Raw genomic sequence first — 23862 nt, forward strand, 5'->3', positions numbered from 1 at the left:
GAGGGAGTCATATCAATGCTGTCTAAACTGAAATATGTCACTTAAGAGTGTGATTCTAACCTGTTATTGTTAATAATTCCTATTCTTAATTTAGAGGGGTCTTTTAGGAAATACATCTTGTGATGAGGAAACATTTAAAGTTCAGTAATTCTAGTTTACTTCAGTTTCTTTTTCTTTTATTCAATTCAATAATGAGTACCTTTTATACTTTTTATTTTAAAATAGCATAATCCCATTTTTATGAAAATACTTATGTTTATCAGTCATATCTATGCATGAAAGAAGACTGCAGTGAGGTTCATATATATTGACAAAGGTTTTTTTTCTGAGTCATAGGATTTGGGACAAATTTTAAACTTCCATCTTTGTATTTTTCTTTAACATTTGAAATACAATATTTCATTAATTTATTTTCCAATAGTGATTTTTCTTGAAAAAATAAAAGGACAAGATGCAAATATGCTACAATGATGGACAGTATTTAAAATTTCTAATACGAATGGGTGTTATTTTCCCTTTTTGTTCATTATTTAAAATTTTTTGAAAACAAGCGGACTGTTGCTCTTGTTCAGTGAAAGTCACACAGACTTTTTTTTTTTTTAAGATTTTATTTATTTATTCACGAGAGACACAGAGAGAGAGAGGCAGAGACATAGACAGAGGGAGAAGCAGGCTCCATGCAGAGAGCCTGACGTGGGACTCCAGGATCATGCCCTGGGCCAAAGACAGGCGCTAAACTGCTGAGCCACCCAGGCGTCCCTCACACAGACTTTAATAAAATACACCTTAGTGGGCAGCTCCGGTGGCCCAGTGGTTTAGCTCTGTCTTCGGCCCAGGGTGTGACCCTGGAGAACCGGGATCAAGTCCCATGTCGGGTTGACAAGCTGCTGAGTTGCTAGCTTCTCTTATAATGATTATCTGGAATCAAGAAGAGGTGCTAAGAAAGCCTCTTTTAAATTTTCTACACTAGGGCAGCCCCGGTGGCTCAGCGGTTTAGCGCCGCCTTCGGTCCAGGGAGTGATCCCGGAGTCCCGGGATTGAGTCCCATGTCAGGCTCCCTGCATGCAGCCTGCTTCTTCCACTGCCTGTGTCTCTGCCTCTCTCTCTCTCTCTGTCTGTGTCTCTCATTAATAAATAAATTTTTTTAAAAAACCTTAAAAAAATAAGTTTTCTACACTACCTTTTTAAATTCATAAGTGACATAAATGATATGAATGGGAATGCAGAAGCCATAACCTTCTTTGGAATTGTTTGCATTTGAACATTTCAGAGTACAAGTCAGAGACAGAGAAATCAAAGTTAACATCTTTGATATGGCTGGCCATCCCTTCTTCTATGAGGTAAGAAAGCCTTTTTGGGAAAACTTGTATCCAGTATTATCAGTGGATTAGGGAAAGATCCTGAGCTATCTGAAACAACCAGTATGCAAATCATGTATAAAATTAGGTGAATTTAGCTGCTGTTTATGGCTTCCTTTCTGAACCTTAACTAAATGGAAACCTGTTGGTCTTTTGTTCCATACCCTTAAATAGTGGTAGGAAATTTCATCACTAATGTTTCAAACACATAGATATGACTTTTTAACTTTCAAAGGACTGTTGCTTTATACTTCATACCTTAGCCCAGAATGTGAAAGGATAATTATATTCACACTTGGACTTAAGAATTCAGCAATGTGACTTCTTTCATTTCAAGGTACTAGCGTGATCTTTCCAGTTCACTCCTCAGCCTTATGTGTTATCTCTCCGGAGAGAACACCACCTGGTTTACTTTTGTCTGCCATCCATTCTGAGAAGTCTCAAAATAATCTCAAAGCCATTCTCTTTTGTTTTTCCTTCCTTGGGTTTTTCATTTTCCCTGAGGAGGCTCTTAGTTCTTTTCTAGTTTGGCCATTTGACTTCTGCTTTTATCTTTTATTTCCTCCCTTCTGCTTGCTTTGTGTTTCTTTTGCTCTTGTTCTGGGTTCTTTCAGATGGGAGCTTAGATTATAGATTTGAGACTTTCTCCTTTTCTAATGTGTGCATTTGGTGCTATCAATTCTCCTCCCAGCACCATTTCTCAGTGTCCCACACATTTTGATATGTTGTATTTTCAATTTCATTTATATTTCATTTTATTCATTCAATGTGTTTTTGTTTTTTATTTCTCTTGAGACTTTCTCTTTGACCTATGGATTTTTTTAGAAGTGTGTTGTTTAGTTCCAAGTAGTAGAGATTTTTTGTTATCTATTATTAATTTCTTTAAAAAAATATTTTATTTATTCACTCATAAGAGACAGAGAGAGAGAGAGAGGCAGAAACATAGGCAGAGGGAGAAGCAGGCTCCCTGTGGGCACCCGATGTGGGACTCAATCCCAGGACCCCGGGATCACAACCTGAGCCAAAGGCTCAACCACTGAGCCACCCAGGTGCCCTCTATTACTAATTTCTGATTTGATGCCATTGTGATGAAAGAACGTACTGTATGATTTTGATTCTTTTAAATTTGTTGAGGTTTTTTTCAGGACCCAGGATATGGTCTATCTTGGTCTTCTGTGAGTACGTAAAAAGGATCTGTATTCTGCTATTGTTGAATGGAGTGCTCTACAAATATTTATTAGATCTTGTTGATCGTGGTGTTGTTGAATTCTTTTTCGTGGTGTTGTTGAATTCTTTTATACCCTTGCCAATCTTTTGTTTGGTGGTTCTATTAATTGTTGAGAGAGGGCTGTTAAAGTCTTCAACTTAGTTGTGGATTTGTTTCTCCTTTCAGTTCTATCATCTTTGCTTCATATATTTTGCAACTCTCTTAGTGGGTACATACACATTTATGATTGCTATGTCTTGGGCAGCCCTGGTGGCGCAGAGGTTTAGCGCCGCCTGCAGCCCAGGGCATGATCCTGGAGACCCAGGTTTGAGTCCCACGTCGGGCTCCCTGCATGGAGCCTGCTTCTCCCTCTGCCTGTGTCTCTGCCTCTCTCTTTCTCTGTGCCTCTATGAATGAATTAAAAAAAAAAATCTTAAAAAAAAAAAAAGGATTGCTATGTCTTCATTATATAATTTTATTTGTATATAATGTCCCCCTGTGTCTCCAGTAATTTTTTTGTCCTGATGTCTACTTTATCTGTTATTAATATAGCTTTTTTGCTTTTCTTTGAGTAATGTTTGCTTAATATATTCTTTTTTATCCCTTTACTTTCAATCTGCGTATATCATTGTATTGAGTGACTTTCTTTAGATAGCCCATTGTTGGGTCATGCTTTTTAATCTATTATTGCCAATTTCTGTCCTTTAATTGGTATCTTTAGACCATTTACATTTAATGTAATTATGGGTATATTGGAGCACAAGTCTGCTTTTTTGTATTGTTTTCTGTTTGTTCTGCTTTTCCAGTTCTCTGTTTTCTGTTTCCTGCCTCCTATGAGTTAGTTGAACACTTTTTTGAATTCCATTTTGATTTGTCCATAGTATTTTTTTTTTAAGATTTTATTTATTCTTGAAAGACACAGAGGCAGAGACATAGGCAGAGGGAGGAGAAGCAGGCTCCATGCAGGAGCCCAAGGTGGGACTCCATCCTGGTACTCCGGGATCACATCCTGAGCTGAAGGCAGACCCTCAACCGGTGAGCCACCCAGGCATCCCTGTCCATAGTGTTTTTTAATTAATCTCCCTGAATAGCTACATTCGTGGGTGCTGCAATTATAAAACCATTGAAGTTAGTACAGTCTTCTGGTGTCATCATTTTAACAATTTGAGTGGAATTTTAGAAACTTTTCCTCCCTTAGCATCTATCTTCTCCCATTTATAATTCTCTTAAAATTTTCTCTATATACTGCTAGAACCACATCAAACTGTTTAATCTTTGCTTGTTTGTCAAACATAATTTAGGAAACTCAAGAAAGAAGAAAATGTTATATTCACCCATATTTTTGCTTACTTTGTTCTTCCACCCTTTGCTGTATTCCATAAGTTCCTTCTTCATCATTTCCTTTCTGTTTAAAGAACTTCCTTTAGCCATTCTCTTAGCATAAGTCTACTGGCATCAGCTTAGTTTTCCTTGTTGAGAATGTCTCAATTTCCCCTTTGTTCCTGAAGAATATTTTTTCTGGTTATAAGATTCCAGACTAATAATTCTTTTCTTTCAGCACTTGATTAGTGTAGTGCTTTCCTCTGGCCTCCAGGATCCTGATGAGAAATCTGCTGTCATTTGAAAATGTTTCCCACATAGGAGAGGTCATTTGTCTCTGGCTGTTCTCATGATTTTTCCCTTGTCTTTAATTTTTAAGGTTTTTAGTTATGTGTGTTAGCATGGATTTCTTTGGATTTTTCATGTTTAGGATTTTCTCACCTTATTTAATCTATAGCTTTATGTCTCATACCAAATTTGGGAAATTTTCAGCCATTATTTCTTTAAGTACTTTTCAGCCCCACCCTGTTTCTTCTCTCCTTTCTGGACTGATCTCTTGAAGTTCTATTGGTCCCTGAGGCTCTGGGTTTTTTGTTTTTAAGTTTATGTTCTCTCTATTGTTCCAGATTGGGTAAACTTTACTGTTTTGCCTTCCAGGTCACTGAGTTTGTTTACTGTCTCCTCCATTTCTTCTGGTGAGCCTAACTACTAGGCTTTTTTAGTTTATTTTCAGTCATTTATTTTTTCCACAATCTCCTCTTAGCTTCTTCTTAGGTGGGTGGGGATGGAGAGACAGATTGTTCCTGAGGTGTGTGGCGGGAGTAGGGTTATCATCTAAAGTTCTTTGGTGAAGCTGCCTCTTTCTTGCTCCTTTGGCTAAAGAGAACAGGCTTTTGTTGGGCTTTTATTTGTCTGTACCCACTGGTATTTCTAAGTTGTATTTCTTTAGTTCCAAGTCTTAGATGTATGAGGCAAAATAAAATCCAGAAACTTACTATGGTGTCATTTGTTAGATCCTGAGGTCCCTAGCTTATCTGCCTTCTTCTCTCCATCTTCCATGTGTCTTATATGTGTTTTATGTAACACTCACAGTTTTTACTTGTACTTAGCAGGAAGAATAGTGAAAAGTATATCTATTCTATCTTCTTGGGAAAAAAAATGTATTGGCTGTATAACTTTCTATCTTGTGAATGTACCCAAATATGTATGTAGAATGAATTCTTTTTAAATGTGAAGGTTTCCATGGGTTAAAACAATTTTACAAGTATATATTGTCAGTGAAAATGGAATGGAGGCTGTAGGTGCCTGTAAGCTTGGCATAGATTCTGACTACCAGAAATGCTAGAATAAATCTTAGATTTCTCCAAAGTTATAAAAATGCAGTTAGAGGGCAGCCCCAGTGGCACAGCCATTTGGCACCGCCTGCAGCCCGGGGCATGATCCTGGAGACCCTGGATCGAGTCCCATGTCAGGCTCTCTGCATGGAGCCTGCTTCTCCCTCTGCCTGTGTCTCTGCCTCTCATTCTCTCTCTGTGTCTCTATAAATAAATAAATAAAATCTTTTTTAAAAAATGTTTTAAAAAATGCAGAGTTAGAAAATGCCTGAGAATTTAATGTGGGCCAGACCTCTGCCTACTGTAGGATTTCTTTCTGTAACCTTCCCAATCAATGGCTGTCATTCATTCACCACATACCAGTATGCCAGTTTCTGTGTTGGACACCAGTAATATACAGCTCCTGTCCTCATGGAACACAAATATGTCAGAGAAGACAGATGTTAAACAAATGACAGAATGCTTAGGAATATTTAATACCTAGCCTAGCTTATCTGGGAGGATAGAAAGTCTTGTTGAAGGAAGCAACATTTAAATTAAGCTTTGAGGGGATCCTTGGGTGGCTCAGAGGTTTGGCGTCTGCCTTTGGCCCAGGGCGCAATCCTGGAGTCCTGGGATCAAGTTCTGCGTCGGGCTCCCAGCATGGAGCCTGCTTCTTCCTCCTCCAGTGTCTCTGCCTCTCTCTCTCTCTCTGTCTATCATAAATGAATAAATAAATCTTTAAAAAATAATAATAAAAAAATAAATTAAGCTTTGATGGATAAGTTGGAATTACATAAGTTGGTGGGAATCCAGGGATGATATGATACACAGAATAGTTTTGAGTGGTACGGATTGTAATAGTTTGGAGAATGAATGTTTCTAATGATGGGATCACACTACTTCACAAGTTCATCCTTTATACTTCCAAATGTATCTGTAATTAAGAGTTGACTTTATGCGGTAAAAATTCTAGGTTAACAACTTCCTTTTGAAGGCTGCCTTTCTTTGACTTTTGCTATTGATCCTCACCTTGTTTTTGGAACACCATAGACTAAGTCCGCTTCTACTAGAGAACCTTTCTAATATTCGTTACTCTGTTCCTTTTCAGGTAAAATATTTTCTAGTCCTGCCCCAGCTAGGCCTTTCAACATCATTTGTGAATAATTTCTAGTTAGCTGATAGGGAGCTGAGAACTGAACACAACATTCTAGACATTGTCTACTGAAAAGCACTGAGAGTTCCTTTACTTTCTATCATTAGACACTAGACATCTTGTCAATGCAAACTGAAATTACAATAGCTTTTTCTTCCAGCAGCTCAAAAAGATAGAAGTATAATTAATAGAATTGAAATCACCACTTCTGAAGTACTGTTTTTCTGAATAGCTGTGATTTTTCCCTTTTTTCAAATATTTACTTGTCTATAGATCAAACCCTCCTTTTTGACAAGACCAAAGCCATCTCCTCCCTAAGCTTCAAACTGACCAAAGTATACTTTTGCTTGGCACACACCTGGTGAAGCACCCATAGCCATTCTCATGATCCCTGGCTTCCCCTCATCCTGGAGGCCTGTCCTCCATTGAAGCTACTACTGTCATCCATCCTTTTGACAGATTTACCCAAAGGCCCTACTGAGAAAGGACAGTCTGCTTAACATGTGAGACAGCACTCTCAGAGGACAGTGTCAAAGAGAGGACAGCAAGGGAATGCTGGACCCGTATCTTAACAGCAATCTTGCTTCCACTGATGCACACATCATTCTGGGGCTTGCTGGTATGAATTAGACAGTCTACAGAAAATTCTTGAGACCCGAATCATATTTTTTATTTATTTATTCATGAAAGACACACAGAGAGAGTCAGAGACATAGGCAGTGGGAGAAGCAGGGTCCCTGCAAGGGTGGGACTCAATCCCAGAACCCCAGGATCACGACCTGAGCCAAAGGCAGATGTTCAACCACTGAGCCACCCAGGCGCCCCAAGGCCCAAGTGACATTAAAGTAACAGCTTTCTCTGATCTACAAGCTAGAAAGTTTGCCATTCCCTTAGCATCCTATTTAATTAAACTTTGGATGCAGCAAGACTTCCAGGACTAACTCTGAGAGCTGTTTGGGAGCCAAGAATACGAGAGCTGTGGGGGACTCCATTGAGGCTTCTCCTTTGACTTTTTCATTTTACAGATGAGGAAACTAAAGCTGGTGATAAAACCACTTAGTCAAGATTACAGAGGTAACTAGTTGCTGAAACCCAGACTTGAACTTGAGGCAGTTGAAAGAGAAATCCATGGAGCTTGCCTAAATCTCTATTTACACACAGATCTCCCTTTGGATAGCATAATTTGCATTTTGAAATTCTTTCTTTTCCCCTTTGGCCTCTACTTACATTCTCTACTTTCAGCTCTTCTTGATTTAAAATATCTAAAATACTTAGACCTGCTAGGCCCTATCGGCAACACAAAGATGGATACAAGATACATGCCTTCACGTTGCTTGCAGTCTACTGGGGAAGGCAGCTGTATATGCTACCAACTATAAAACCAGACAGGAAGTGATATGAGCACTACTAGAAGCACAAGCTGTGGAATTCCTGGAATATGGATATTAAATTGTGTTTGGAAGGAGTTGGGGGTTAGATGGTGAGGGGTGGGGGCAGAAAAACCAGGAAAGATATGGTGTCATAGCTAAACTTGAAAGATTAAAGATAAAGAAGGGTTTGTTTACAGATGGAACTAGAGAGGCAAAGGGCAGGTTTAGGGAATGAGAGATTATCCAGTTTGAAATAACAGGAGGTAGGAGGATAAGGCTGGGAAGCTGGTGGAAGGCTGATCAGAAACTGTCAACACCAGTGAAAAGAATTTGAACTTTAGGATGTTGGCAGTAGGAAAACACCAAAGAATTTTTGAACCAGGGCTTTAAAAAGATAAATATGCAATGTGTATAATGTTGCTGGGGAGGTTACTTAGAAAATTCTTGCAGTAGTAGTCAAGAGATAGTGTAATGTTGGGACGTGGAAATGGAAAGGAAGTGCCAGGTGCAGGAAACCTAGCAGAGGTTGCTCCTACAGGATTATTTGTACCTGCTGAGTGAAAAGGGAGAGGAAAGCAAAGCAGCAAAGGTTAACACTAGTCTTTCAATCCACCTGACTCAGAGAATGGTATGCTCCTTTCATCACTAGAAGTTCAAGGAATGGAAAAGACTGGAAGGAATAAGCTGGAAGGTTTCCTATTGTACATACTGGATTTGAGATTCCAGCAGGACATTCAGCTGGGAGAGTCTAGAGCTAACTGAAAATGCAGGTCTGGAAGCACACATGAAAAGGCTCACTTTGGAGATTCTCACAGTTGAAACTATGCAGGTGATAATGTTGTTTGAGTTGGAAGAAAGGATTGAAAAAGAAAGGCTGAGGGCCCAGGATGGGATTTGGGGAATTATGGTGACCAGCTGGAATGGAAACAATGGAGAAAGAAGAAGTTGGTAAAAGACTAGTCAAGAACCTGGAGAATATGGTATATGGGGGCCAAGGCAGTAAGTTGCAAGAAAGAGGGGAGAGGTTGGTTTTCACTACTGCAGGTGGGCTAAGGACCTTAGGGACTGAGGGGAGAAGACCCCTGCTGTTCATCACTTTAAATTCTTTCTGATTTTGTTGGTTTTAATTTAGGTGATAGCTTCTTCTGTTTCTACAAATTGATAGGCTTTTGCATTCTTGGCCCAGGCATCTGTCTATGCTCAGAAACCTGAGCATTCATACCTGATGTGTGTAAGATGTCTTCATTTCTTACTACAGACTGGTATGGGTGTGTACATACTGGAATTCTATGAGAAGAATGAGTAACATGTGTCCTCTATCTCTTACTGGAATTTTGGCCTAAAACCCTGAGTGTGTCAGAGTTATTCTGCATCCACTTGGCCTGTCATTGCCTCTGCTACTTTCGTGTGCCCTGTACTTCATGCTGCCTCTTCCTAGATTATAGATATGTACCAGAAGCAAGTTGCTATTTCTAGCAAAAATATCAAATGAGGACAATTAGAGAAGGAGCGTGAAGAAGGAAGGCAGAAGGTGCAAATATACATTGTTTTGCAGGCACCATCTAGGTGCTTTGCCTTCATTATCTCATGTAATCCTCAGTCACCCCCTGAAGTAAGTAGTACTACCCCCATTTTACAGATGAAAACACTGAGATGCAGAGAGGTTAAGTGACTCGCCCGAGATCACACAACTAATAAGTAAATGTGAACCCAGATCTGTGTGACTCCAGAGCCATTACATCACACTGAGACTCTGAGTTCAGAGTTCTGAAGTTGGTGTGCAGACATAAGAGTTAGAGAAACTCTGCCTAGCATCCTGGGGAACCCAGCTTTGAGCTGTGGTATATAAATGGCTGTATCGGTTGCTGATGCTTGTGTTATTTTTGCCTTAAGTTCTTCAGAATTGTTCACTTACCCTCTGGTTTTTCCTGAGAAGAGCTTCACTCTATAGAATTTGTGTTATTTTAAGGTCTGCTAATGAGAAATAAAGATTGATTGCCTCTAGGGAGTAGAGCTGGAGGTGAGAAGAGGTGGGGCAGGAAGCTGTTGTTTTCATCACAAGACCTTGTACTAGTAGGGTTTTTTAAATCATGTTACTTTGATTTTATACGAAGTCCTCTAATGACCAGTAGATATTGAGATACAATAGCAAATACTATGTATATACAAGAGAACATGCTTTGTTTCATTAATGACTGTGAGGTATATTACAAAATCACAAAACTGCAATTTGTGCATCTGTTCTTTTATGTGAAGGTTCGTAATGAGTTTTACAAGGATACACAGGGTGTAATACTGGTCTATGATGTTGGGCAGAAAGACTCCTTTGATGCTCTTGATGCGTGGCTAGCAGAGATGAAACAAGATCTTGGACCTCACGGAAACATGGAAAATATTGTATTTGCAGTATGTGCCAACAAGGTAACTGCTTTGGAAATGGTATGCTTGACTTTCTAGATTCATTATGGGAAGAGTGCAGCTCTGAGTTTTGGGGAACAAATGAAAAGAAAAGAAGCCCTTATTCTATAATATAGTAATCAACAGCTTTTCAAAACATACATCCCTAGAACATAAAGAATAAAAACAAAAACTCCCATGTGTCAGGATAGTTATACACTTTTTTTTCTGGTGCCTTACACGGGGAAGGATATTGGTGACTGAGCAGGAGAGTCACCGACTAATAATTACACCGACCTCATTAGAAAAGGGACAATAATTAAGTGCAGCATGGATTACAGCAAGGTATGAAAAGTATACTGTGGCCCCTGGAGCATGGGAGATATTATGAAGCTAATTTTCAGAGAGGTATGGAGCAGTTTTCTTAAAGGATAAAGTGTGGGAGCAGGCACTTGTCATTTTGCCACAGGAAATCAGTCTATGTTCAACATTGGCAATTTTTTTGGTCCTTTTGGTCCTGATAATTGTATGTATATGCTGGCATTCATTTAAGAGTAGTTTTTGCCTCAGTAAAGGATTGATGAAGACTTCACTGGACCTATGCTAGTGAATGAAGTTTGGAGTCTTCTCTCTGCCCACCCCCCAAATTTCTATTTCAGATTGACTGTACCAAGCACCGCTGTGTAGATGAAAGTGAAGGGCGTCTGTGGGCTGAAAGTAAAGGGTTCCTGTACTTTGAAACTTCAGCACAAACTGGAGAAGGAATCAATGAGATGTTCCAGGTAAGCTAGCATTGTTTAGTTTGTTACAAGGCTGACCATGCCAAATTTTAGTTTAAATTATGAGAAGCAGAAATATAATAGGAGTTGCTCATTAGAGCAACTCTTTTTAGAAGCTGGTGAGAAAAAGACTAAGAGAGAGGGAGAGAGAGTGAGTGTGTGTGTGTGTGTGTGTGTGTGTGATATCTGCCTACAGTGTACAAGACCTGGCTGATCATCAGAATTACTTTGGGAAATTCTTCAAAACACAGATTTCTGGGCTCCAGACCTACTGGAAGCTTAGTGCTGTGATAGAACTTAGGAATCTATATTTTGAAAAAGCTTTTCAGGTGATTTTGATGACCATCAAGTTTAACAACAGTTACTATATACTTACAGTAGGAACAAAGGTTTTCTTTACCTTTGGTTAATGGTATTATAGGAGAATGGCATTGCAGAGTCTAGCCAGTCACATAAAAATAAGACACCAAGTAGGCAATGGAAAGATGTACTCATATTGGAACTGAATGGATGGTGATTTTTTAAAAATTATTAATCTTGAATATTTTTAAGGGAACAAGATTTATTTACTTATTTTTATTATTTTTTAGAAGGTGAAGGGCAAAAGGAGAGGGAGAGAGAAAATCTTAAGCAGGCTCCACACCCAGCACAGAGCCAGATGCAGGCTCGATCTAACAATCCTAAGATCATGACCTGAACCAAAATCAAGAATTGAATACTTAACCAACTGAAACACCTGGGTGCCCAGAATAACGTTTTTTTTTTCCTTAAGATTTATTTATTTATTTGAGAGAGAGAGAAAAAGAGAGCACAAACTAGAGGGTACAGGGACAGGGAGAGAGAAAAACTCAAGTGGACTCCACATTGAGCATGGAGCCTCATGTGGAGCTCGATCTCATGAACCTGAGATCATGACCCTAGCTGAAACCAAGATTTGAATGTTTAGCCAACTGCACCACCCAGGCGCCCCCAGAATAAGGCTTTTTAAAACAATAAGTTATAAAGTAAAGTCAACTCTTAATTACAGATACATTTGGAAGTAAGTGGTGGCATGAATTATGCATTTTTTTCTTATGAATATATCTGATATTTTGGGAATTTTTAGCATTTCAAATAATGTAGCTATACTATAAAGAGTTGTTCTTAATTATTGAGTGGGATTTTATTTAATCTTTTATGCTAAATTTCTTTCTCTTAAAATGTCACCGCCCCTACTAAAGACAGGTTTCATCCTTGGCTGACAGGCTGAATTGGGCATCAGTAGCTTCTATTTTAAGACCATAAGGTTGATGTTGGCTTGCCACACTTTCTATTCTACTGAGTACATGAACCGGTGTGAGTTTGTGCCTATTTATGTGTAATAATGATACTTAATCATTTGAATAGTGTTTTACAATTCTGGAGAAGTTTATATGTTTCATCTCATTTGAGACTTACTGTGTGTGGCAGGTTTTATTCTCATTTCAGATGTTATAACATCTAAGAGTAGTAAAATGACTTGTCCAAAGGGTATAAATAATGCTTGTTGACAATTAAATTTCTTTCAGCACTTTAAAGATGTTGGTCTATTCTCTTCTGGTCTCTATTGCAACTCATGAGGTGTTACCACCTATTCTTACTCTTACTCTTTTGTGCATAATGTGTTGGGATTCTTTTCCCCCTCTGCCCACTTTCAAGAGTTTTCCTTTATCTTTGGCTTTCAGCTTTGGACTATGTGACTGGATGTGGTTCTCTTTATATTTATCCTACTTGGTGTTGTTGAGTTTCTCAGATTTGCTAGACAGGTGTTTTCCACCATTATTTGTTTAAAAAGTTTTGGGCTCTATTTTCACTCTTTTCCTTCCTGGACTCCAGTTACATGTATATTAGGCCATTTGATTTTTGTCCCACAGTCCTTGAGACTATGTTATTTTTCTTTCCCTTTTCTCTGTTTTTCAGATTCCATAGTCTCTGTTGATCTGACTTCCAACTGCTGTTAAATCCACTGAGTGAATTTTTCACTTTAGTACTTTTCAGTCCTAGAATTTGCATTTGATTTTCTTGTATAATTCCCAGTTCACTGCTGAGATTCTCTATCTGTTCACTTATTAAGACTATATTTTCCTTTATCTCTTTGAAATATTTATAATAGCTACTCTAAAGTTTGTCTGGTAAGGGATCCCTGGGTGGCGCAGCGGTTTAGCGCCTGCCTTTGGCCCAGGGCGCGATCCTGGAGACCCGGGATCAAATCCCACGTCAGGCTCCCGGTGCATGGAGCCTGCTTCTCCCTCTGCCTGTGTCTCTGCCTCTCTCTCTCTCTCTCTCTCTGTGTGACTATCATAAATAAATGAAAAAAAAAAAATGAAAAAAAAAAAAAAAGTTTGTCTGGTAAGTCTGATATCTGAACCATCTTGGGTCCAGTTTCTATTGACAGCTTTTTTTCCCCTGACTATGTATAGATCACATTTTCTTGTTTTTTTTTTTTTTAAGATTTTATTTATTTATTCATGAGAGACACACAGAGAGAGAAAGGCAGAGACACAGGGAGAGGGAGAAGCAGGCTCCATGCAGGGAGCCTGACATGGGACTTGTTCCCGGGTCTCTAGGATCACACCCTGGGCTGAAGGCAGCACTAAACTGCTGAGCCACCCGGGCTGCCCACATTTTCTTGTTTCTTTGTATGAGTAGTGATTTTTGATTAAACACCAGACATAGTGGATAATACATTGTAGAGGCTCTAGATTCTTTATTTTCCTCAGCAGAATATTGGTTCTTGTTTCAGCAGGCAGCCAGTTACTGGCAGATCATATTGAATTTGTGTGGGCTTGTTTTTTGCCTTAATAGCAAGGATCTGAACGAAGCCCAAAGTGTTGCCCAAGCTTTTCTAACATGGCAGAACTCAGCCTTCAAATTCTGTCTCCTCAGATCTTGTCGGCTCTTGGTTTTAGGTTTTGTCAGGATGAGTCTACTACCAAACCACAGTCTTCCCATTATGTCTCAGCTAGATACGAGGGTGCTAATGAGGTAGTAAGGCAACCTCTGCACTCTGGCAAGGTCAAACTATAGTGTTTCCATTATACCTCTTTGGGAAGACCTCTAGTATATTGGTTCTATTCTCAATCCCATAATAGCTATTACCTGGTAAGCCTCAGGTGATCTCATCCTATGTCTGTAGAGCCTGACCTCAGCTACAAATTAGTAGGGAACCCTCGAGTACATGGACTTCTGGGGCCCAACTCTGCCTAGTTGCTTCCTCTCCAATGCCCTGCTCTGCAGATTCTAACCACTTCGGTATCTTTAACCTCTGATTTCTGTCTCTTCAATTCAGTGGGACTTTGGGACTGCTCAGACAAGAAATGGACTCCAGGTAGAAAGCCACGTGGCAGTGTTGCACTTGCTATTGTCCACTACCTGAAAATAGTTGCTTCGTATATTTGTCCATTTTTGTAGTTTATGGCAGGCGTTCTAGTCCCATCTAGTGCCCATCACTCCATCATGGCTGGAACTCAGACGTAGAATGTAAATAGACTTTTGACGTCAATTCTACTGTACCATATAATATGCCACAGCTGGCCTTCTATGACCATGGGTGTTATCAGTGAACACTTGCCCTCAGAAATCTGGGGGCATTTTTATTTTAGTTTAACTTATAAACTGGAAGAAAACCTTACTGATACAGAGCATAAGCAAACATCTGTGAACTGTTCATGGCTTTTAGGTTGCTTTTATCCTTTCAGATGAATCTTGGGCAGCGCTAATAAATTAGTCTGTTTTTTATAAAGCTAACAAGGAATATAATAAAACTATTATATGAGCAAACACTTAGAAGTAGTGCTTTCCTGGTGGCTCAATTTAATATTTTGTTTCCTATATACTTATAGATACTTTATGTCAGAAAGGAGCTTAGTTTTGTCTTACTCACATTGTGAATGGAGAGTAAGATAGACTAAATCACATCAACTCTTGTTTTGGTATCTAGTGGCTTTTCCTTTGACACCCTTCTCACAAATCAAGTCCTCTTGTTTAGGTTGCCAAATCTATTAGCTATTACTGGAGATAAGGAGAAGTCTAAGAGAAATATAAAAACTGGAGATAAGGAGAAGTCTAAGAGAAATATAAAATTTTTAGATAACAACAGGAACTATGGAAATATCTGAAAAAGAAGAGGAAGAGATTTAAATAAGAGTTGGAGGGAAGAGGAGATGTATCCATTGGAAAGCAATATAGTATATTAATTAGTATTTTGAACAAAGGAAATCTAAAAAGTGTACAGAATATGAAATATGAACAGAATCAAAAAAGTTTTCATTTCGAAAAACATCAAAAAGTAGTCAAAGAATCTGAACAATTTACAGAAAATGGAAAAGTACTAAGCATATGAAGACGCTCAACCTTACTTATAATTAAAGAACTCAAATCCAAACTATGCACTACACATAGGCTTGGCAAAAGTGAAGCTATAGGGCAGCCCCGATGGCGCAGCAGTTTAGCACCACCTGCAGCCCGTGGTGTGATCCTGGGGACCCTGGATTGAGTCCCATGTCGGGCTCCCTGCATGGAGCCTGCTTCTCCCTCTGCCTGTTCCTCTGCCCGCCCCCCCCCCCCAGTCTGTGTCTCTATGAATAAATAAATAAAATCTTAAAAAAAAAAAGTGAAGCTGTACAATAATGCCCCATAGTGACAAGGGTATAGAGAAATAGCACTGTCAGACACTGTGATGGGAGTTTAGTTTTTTTTTAATGAAAGATATTGAAATAAAAAATTAAAATGCTTCTACACTGTTATTTAGTACTTCTCTTTTTAGGGATTTATCCTAAAGCAGTATCTCCACAACTGTGCAGATGTGTATACATACACACACACACACACACACACACACACACACTATTCATTAAAGTACTGTATGTAGTAGCAAAACCTGGAAACAATTGACTTGTTAAATAAATAAAGATACAGTCACACAGTGAAATACTGAAGTCATGAAAAAGGATGAAGAAAGTGTCTATATGTACTCTCCAGAGAGAAAGAGTCCAAGATGTATTTTTTAAAAGATTTTATTTTTTTAAAGTAATCTCTGTACTCAGTGTGGAGCTCAAATCACAACCCCAAGATCAAGAATTACACACTTTACTGACTAGAACAGCCAGGCACCCTTGTATTTTTATGTGAAAAAAAATGCAAGGATCTAAGCAGTATGTTTAATCAGCTTTCTTGTATGTCAGTGTTTAGTATGTAGATGAATGTACTGGTATTCTGATAGAAAATCTTTCTGGAAAGATGCTCAAAAAATATTAACAATGGTTACTTCAAGGAGAGGAACTTGAGAGACAGGTAGTTTTCATTTTATACTTTTATTTACTATTTGAATTTTTCTAACTGTGCATCTATTACCTTTTAACCTCTAGTGTGATTATTTCAGAGGAGGATTATTATGAGCCATTTAAATTGTATTCCTTATGCTTTATGGTGAATTTTAAGTTATTGGAATATATCAAAATTCTTTAAGTTATGCTTAAGAGGAATTCCTATTTTCATAAAATCAGTTCTATTCTAAGATGGTTTCTTTTTGCAGACCTTTTATGTATCCATAGTTGATTTATGTGAAAACGGCGGGAAACGTCCAATCACTAATAGCAGTGCTAGTTTCACCAAAGAACAAGCAGACACCATTCGCAGAATTCGAAACAGTAAAGACAGTTGGGATATGCTGGGAGTCAAACCTGGGGCCTCAAGGTAAGCAACACCCTAGGATATTAGTGCTGAGTTCTATCCTGGAGAAAAACTCAGTTGTCAACATCATAGTCTGGTAGATCTTCTTATAATTGGCTGGAAATATGAAGATGTGTGGAAATGCACTAGATTATGTAATAACTCTTCTGCAGTGAATTACCTGAATACCAAAGAAACAAAATAGAGGGCACAGTTGCCTGATGTGAAGAACTATGTAGTGTGTTGCATAAATACTTTCTGATATGGTGTGTTATGCTTTTGTCTGTGTTGAATAAGAGAATTGAAGCAAATGTAACTTTAAAAAAATACCTTACAAAAGAGAATTCTTAAATCATAGAATTTTAGAAGAGGAAAAGAATGTTAGCAGCTTTTCCAAATACTTCATTTTATAGGTGAGAAAACTGGGATTCAGTGAGACTAAACACATGTTCAAGGACACTAGGAGTTAGTGGTACAATTGGTTTTTGACCTTGAACACTGTGTGTCTGCCTGGCTCTGTGTCTTTCTACAGCCCTCAGAATCCTGCTAGGTTCACATCTGTGTATGAATTTATGTTAAATGGTTTTATTTTTAGCCAAAAGAAATATTTGGGAGGAAGAGGAATACAATCACTATTCTTTGTTGCTTGTGCGAGAATAAATCCTTGTTCGGTGTGGTTATGTAACTTTTAACAATAGAACACTTCTGTTACTGTACATATTATGATTTTTATTATAATTATAAGGGTTCTCAGATCTTTTTATTTTGCATCATAACTTTCCTCCCCATCCTTCTCCCTTTCTACTTTGTCACCTTGGTCCCCACAAAAAAAAAAAAAAAAAAAAAAAAAAAAAGTGCATGTTGAAATCCCTTGTCAGTACCAGTGGCATTAAGTTTCTTTTTTCCATTTGGGTCGCACAGCCCACCTCAAGCCCAGAAAGAAAGAGGGCAGGGGAAGAGTAAAACAGTTACTGGTCACCTCGACCTGCCAGGCCTAACAGAGGAGGCTTTAAACACATGAACAGTTTGGATGATCTCATGTATATAGCACAATTAATTGGTATCTTTTAAATGTCCTTTTGGAGTTCCATAGTCTCATTCTAAAGTCTTCTGTTTCACCTCCAAGGGAGATTGGCTGTAAAATTAAGAAACTTTACTTATTAGTTAACTTAGAACAGTATTTATTAAGGAAAAAGAAACTTTGGGTTCCTTACATACTATGTTAATTGGAATCTATCCAAAATGTACAGGACCTCCATAAGTTCTATATCACTGACCAATATAAACATGTGTTTCTTTTAGCTCTATTTCTCTGGGTCTATCAGATTAATTCCATTTGGCAGTGAGAACATTTAGCAGAACCTAAAAACAGTTTTTTAAAGTTATAAAGAGTTTGAATGTTTGTTCAGTGCTACATTTACTGTTCTTGAACTTTAAGAAAATTTTCATCTTCAGCAGAATTAATATATTTGTTACTTTGTTAAATGTAATTTGTTAATGTATGTGTTATTTTGGAGAAGAATTCTGGCAATTTGAGTATCTTCAGAGAGGGAGAATATGATTTTTGTTAGTTAATATCAAAATTAGCTATGTAAAAAAGCCCCATGCATGTTTTAAAACAAGAGAATTCAGGATTTATCTAAGAGCAGAAAGCAGAAAAAGCCTTAGAACACATACCCCAAACCAAGGACAGCTGTGAACATGGCCTTGTGACCTCAGTCTTTCCAAGTGGGCACTCAAGAATTTTCATCACTGCAAGACAATCAAAGAACACCTCTCTAATTCAGAGAGCTAAATAGAAATTCTTCTGAGAAAACATAAAGGAGAAAAGCTAGGTCATTTGGGAAGGTACCATATCCAGGCTTGTAGGATAATTGGAACCCTGAATTACGAAAAGAAGGTAGGAAATAAAACTATCTAGTAAGGACAGAGCTAAACCTGACTGGAGGAGGAGCTGGGTATTTAGAAACATGTGGAGGCCTGACACCAGAGGACTATGAAGAGCAGGGAGAGGGGCAGATGGTCTTCAGGCTCCTCCCCAGCCAGTCCTTGCTTGTTGAAGAGCTCAGAAGCCTGAAGACCCCTCATGGAGCTCTTCTGGGCTTTGGGAAGCACTCGCTGTCCTGCCCTCTTTCCTCTCTGGGTAATGTTCCCTTCTCTTTTGTTTCTTCTTTGGTCTTAGGAGCTCGCTGGAGCTCTCAGGTTCCCCATTTGCAGCATCCCTTTCTTGATCATTGGTGTCACCATCTTCCCTGAGCATCAGAGTCCCTATGACCCTGGAACTTATTTCAGCCCCTTTTCTTCCATCTCTTCTACCTGTATATCGGTTCATCACCTGTTTCTGCCGATTCTTTTTCTATATTATCTCTTATCTTCCCTTATTTGTCTCCACAAACACCTTAATCCAAACTGTTGTGCTTGGCTTATTGTAACAACCTCCTCTCTGTCTCCTAACTTCAAGAGACAGCTTTCTGAGCACCTTTTTTGTCATGAAATGCCTACTGATGTCATTGTTTATCAAATCCACTTTTTTGTGATTGTTTGGATTTCAAGGCCCTTCTCTTACTGACCCCTGCTTCCTGGCCAACTTTGTTTTTGTTACCCACCCCCACCAGCAGTGTCCTCATGGAACTTCATGCCATGGCATGCTGTTCCTAATTCCTAGCCTCTGCCAGCTCTCTCCCAGTTGCTCTGTGTTTCCCCACTTGTGCCAGAACCCCACTCTAGAGGCCTACCCTGATCACCCTGTGCCCTCATCACTTCACAGCAAAGTTTGCTGGGTGCCTGCTCCATGCCAAGGACCTTTTCACAGATCATTCTTTTACCAGGCATTTCCTTGGTGTTTCAATACTTGCTTCACTTTGAATTTCTTTTTCTACTTGTATGTAACATATAATGTATTTGTTTATTGTGTGTTTCTGAGTCTTTTAGTCCCACTTGTGAGAAAATGTAATAATGATTTGGGAGATGCTTACTGTGAGAGATATGATGTAAGTCCAGAAAGCCAAACTGCAGTGGGTGGGGGCTGACCCTATTGCTGACACATGGAGCTTGGCTTCTTTCTCGTAGGGATGAAGTCAACAAAGCCTATCGGAAACTCGCTGTGCTGCTTCATCCTGACAAGTGCGTGGCACCTGGTAGTGAAGATGCCTTCAAAGCGGTTGTGAATGCCCGGACAGCCCTCCTGAAAAACATCAAGTAGGAAGTAAGAGAAAAAGACAAATGCAGGCCTCAAGTATGAACGGACTGTCCGTAGAAGTGAAATAACCAACATGGACTTTTTTTCTCCACAGAAATCTTACTGCTTTTTTCTCTCGTGTTGTCATTTGTAAATTAGAAATTCAGGTGCCTGTTATCATTTCACAGAGTGGTGACAAGAACCAAGCGCCACTTGTATGTATAGTTCATTTCCTATTTCTAAATGATCTGAATTTTTTTCCTCCTTCATTCGTAAGCTCTGTAGTGGTAGCATCCCTCACGCGCTTCACTCAGGAAAATCCAGGTTTCTGGAGGGAGGAAGGGGGACAAGAAGACCCCTTTGCTTTGCTTTTCCTTTTTTTTTTTTTTTTTTTAAGTTCATTGGAGAAGTAAACAGCAAAAACAGAAGGAAACAATATCAAAACCCTCAAAAGTTTGGTGGGACCTCACAAGCAAGTTGCTTTTTTTTTAACGAGTTCCTTAAGTAATATTTGAATCATCGATCAGTCCATAATTAATGAACTCTTGACAGCCCTTTGGAAGTTTGTGAATTGAGGCAGTTCCAAATAGAGTAGCCCTTGTAGGACATGCACTCTGTCCCCTTCTCCAGCCACCAGGGGGAGAGACAGGCTAGTCCTAGGAAGGAAAAGGCAGGGGCAACCAAGAGTTCTGGGAACACTGGCTATTGCTAGTCTTGCCCCTGGATCAGAGGCCTTTCTTTAGCATAGAACCAGGTGCTGGTAGTGGTAGGGAGCATCGTGCACCTAGGAAGCAGGAATCGGACCCCAAAACAGAATTGCTTGCAGGTTACAGAAGCATATGTGTGCACATCCCCAGAGGGCAAGATCAGAGGCAAGGCCTAAGGGCACAGCCAACCTGGCTTGGGCTTGTGTGATGCCCCTAGGAGAGCCTGTGTATGAGGCTTGTGCCTTTTCTCATTTCTGCACAGTTTGCCATAGATAGGTAGGAAAGATAGGGTTACTCCTATGAGCCAGGCCTCTTTTTCACTTCCTTATCTGCATTAGTTCCCTCTTCTTCCTCTTTTCTTCTCTTATTATTATCATTATTTTTTAATATGCCACATCTGTCATTTTTCTCTTATTGAGTCCCTGGCTTTTGGCCACTGCCTCTTCCATCCTCTCTTACAAGCCCTGGTTGACCAGAGACAGTATGGATCCTTTGAGTGTTGGTGGAGGGAGAGATCTTAAGGCCTGAGTGGAAAGAATCTCTAATTTTTGCTTGGGCTTCATATTTCTAAATAGTAATATTTTTAAACTATAGATTATGAAAGCTAATTTTACATAGAAAAATATATTCTCTTGCCATAGTCTCCTCCTCAGCATCCAAGGAATGGTTGAAGATGAAGTATATGAGGACTGACCATTCTTCCAGAGCTTTCAGAACTGGTCTTGCTGTTTGACCCATTATATCTTCAGTCTCAGTACATTGCTCCTACTTTTAGCTGCACTAATTAGGCTTTGAGGTACATAAAATGTTACTGTATGTGAATTTTAAACAGCTATCTCATATTGATCACCACATAGCATTCACCTTCTACCCAAGAAAAGCCATGTTAATTTAATTCCAGCCCTCTGCAGTCTGCTGGATTCTTCTCTCCAAAGCAGCTTCCCTTTGTGTGGCTGCACTTGGGCTGCATTGAGCTTGTTGTCAGGAAACCAGAGCATTGTGTTCTACTATGACTTCTCATCTTGGTGGTATTAAAAATGCTTCTTTTTTATGAATTGATTCTGATATATGATTTCCTAGGGATTTTCCTCTGGACTTTTAATTTTAAATAGCTTCTGGGACTACAGAACACCAACCCAAAGTTCTTCTGAATTTAAATTTTGCTTAAGGCCTTCATCATGCCTAAAGTAATTAAATGTAGATCTATTCTTGCAACAGAACTAGAGTAAAAAAAAAAACGAGGGATTGTGCATGGTAGTGTCAGTCCAAATTGACATGGCAGGTCACTGAGTATGTATGTGGCTCTGTATAAAGCCTGTGCCAGTTTTCATCACTGTTACTAAAGACCAGATTGGTCATCTTATTCAACTACATTGTGCAGATGAGCAGTTATAACAGAGAGTTCTTTAGTGCTTCCATTCCTATATAATGAGTGACTTGTTGAAATTTAGCCTGATCTTCATTCTTAGGTCTTGGAACCCAGTTCCCAGCACCTCCTTTATTAATGTTAAGGTCGGCCATGAACTACTTCATTTATGTAGAAGAAGGAAAAAAAAAAAGTTCAGCTTCACGGCCCTAGAATTTGTCTGAGTGCCATAATCCTTGCGCAGAATATTAAGGGATAATAAAGCATGATTTGCAATGCAAAGTTTTTTGGTACTAACTTCATACAAAACTTTGTAGACCTCTGTGTATTAGTTTAAATTCTCGGTGCAAATATATGTACTTTGTAGTTCAACTTTATGAAATTCCTTCAGCCAGTTAGGATTTCAGAATATGTTGGGGAGAGTAACAATTAGCAGAACCATTCCATTGGCTAAAAAAAATTTGATGGAGAATCTTGTTTTTCAGAAAAGAATTAAAAAGTTTGCACAGTTCTTTTGAAAGAAAGCCATTACTTCCATGTCTGAGTCACCAAGAATGAACAGTTTGAAAGCTTGTTAGAAATCCCTCGAGGCATTTCCACCTAATTGCCCATCCTACCTAAGCACTTTAAAATATACCCTCCTTTTCCCCCTCTGTTCCCCTGTGTGGCTTCTTTTGAATTGATGTTCTCAGCCATCAGCAGTCCTCTTAATTCCGCCTTGTCATTTCATATCATCACGAACACGTGTCCTTGGCCCTGTTAGCCTGTGAACATGAAAGTCTAGGCCTGGAGTAGTGTGCCGCTACCCAGGATAAATTGCTATAATCCTAGAGTGGCACGCTGTCCTTTAGGGCTTACACTTACCTCAGGAAACGTACTCTAGTGTGTTCTCATGCATCAAATTCTCAACTGGTAAATAATTTCTTTGTACCCATAAACCGGTACCTAATTCACTGCCAGTTAAAAGAGCCATAGATAAGGCAGCTAAATTTCTGAAAGAAAGCCAGAGTGAGTAAGCGGCCCCTGTAAGCCCTGAATCAGTAACAGTAGCTGTTCCTCAGAGAACAGCAACAAAATCTCGAGGGGGTGGGAGGTGTTTCAGGCCCAAGTTAGAAAGGGTGCAGCAGTGTACAGATTGCCCCTGACAGTGACAGCGCCCTTCTCAAAGGTAATTTCTGTAGGCGCCAGGATGTCACTCCCTTCTTCACTGCACTCCATCTAGCTGCCAACATTTCTGTAAAACTCTTGAAAATGAGTTTAGCTGCAGAATAGAGCTCCCTACCTTCCATTGCAAGTTTTGCAAAGTGAAGAAAGGCTCATACTTCTCATATTTGGTATTAGCACAATTGTAAGACGGCCAATAACGTTTGTGCGTTGGTTATTCTATTAAACCTTTCTGGGAAAGACGAAAGCTTAAATTCGTGATGTGGGTAAGTTAGATTGTGTCTAACAAGCAGTGCAATATTCAGCTGTGCCAGAAAGGCCCCGGTGGTGAAACGACTTGTGGGCAGGCTGGACGGTTTGGGTTAGTGTCCTGCATTGATTTCCCGTGGGGCACGTGTCCCCTTTGACTGTGAATGCAAAGTATCTAAAGAAACCCTTCGCTCTTACGAGGTAATTTACATATTTGCTTCTGTTGAAATAACTGAAAATGTTAAATCTAACAGTTGTTTATGTCTTGTATAGAGAGTGTCATATGTATTTAAGTTGTGTATTTTTATAAAATAAAGCCAAAACTCAAACACTGGTCTGTGGGCTGCACTTATTTGTTGAGTCTTCAATGTAAAATGGACTTGTCTAGGAGCAGCCCAGTCCCTCACCAACTGAGACCTTACAGAGAACATCTTGCTTGAGTTTCCGGGTGGTAAATTTAGGAAATTTTATTATCAGTCCATCAGGCAATTCTAAACTTAGTAAGTTGTGATGAAAGCATTTTGATCTGTTAAAGATGCTAATATTGTGTTTGCCTTTTTAATTCAGATGAAACTGTTACCATCCTATTTTAATAATGCAGCGCTCACTC

The 23862-nt window shown here is 39.2% G+C and overlaps 1 protein-coding gene across 1 annotated transcript in view; it reads left to right on the forward strand.

The window, feature by feature from the left end:
- DNAJC27 (DnaJ heat shock protein family (Hsp40) member C27) overlaps nt 1-23581 on the forward strand; it is a 31530-nt gene extending 7949 nt beyond the window's left edge. The window contains exons 3-7 of the mRNA XM_072770846.1: nt 1271-1340; nt 9981-10145; nt 10781-10903; nt 16452-16612; nt 19658-23581. Of these exons, the coding sequence (XP_072626947.1) occupies nt 1271-1340; nt 9981-10145; nt 10781-10903; nt 16452-16612; nt 19658-19790 (652 nt within the window). The 3' untranslated portion in view covers nt 19791-23581. The remainder of the gene's footprint in view (nt 1-1270; nt 1341-9980; nt 10146-10780; nt 10904-16451; nt 16613-19657) is intronic.
- Nucleotides 23582-23862: the final 281 nt, after the last annotated feature.

The sequence above is a fragment of the Canis lupus genome, chromosome 12 (assembly GCF_048164855.1).
Source record: "Canis lupus baileyi chromosome 12, mCanLup2.hap1, whole genome shotgun sequence".
Taxonomy (NCBI): domain Eukaryota; kingdom Metazoa; phylum Chordata; class Mammalia; order Carnivora; family Canidae; genus Canis; species Canis lupus.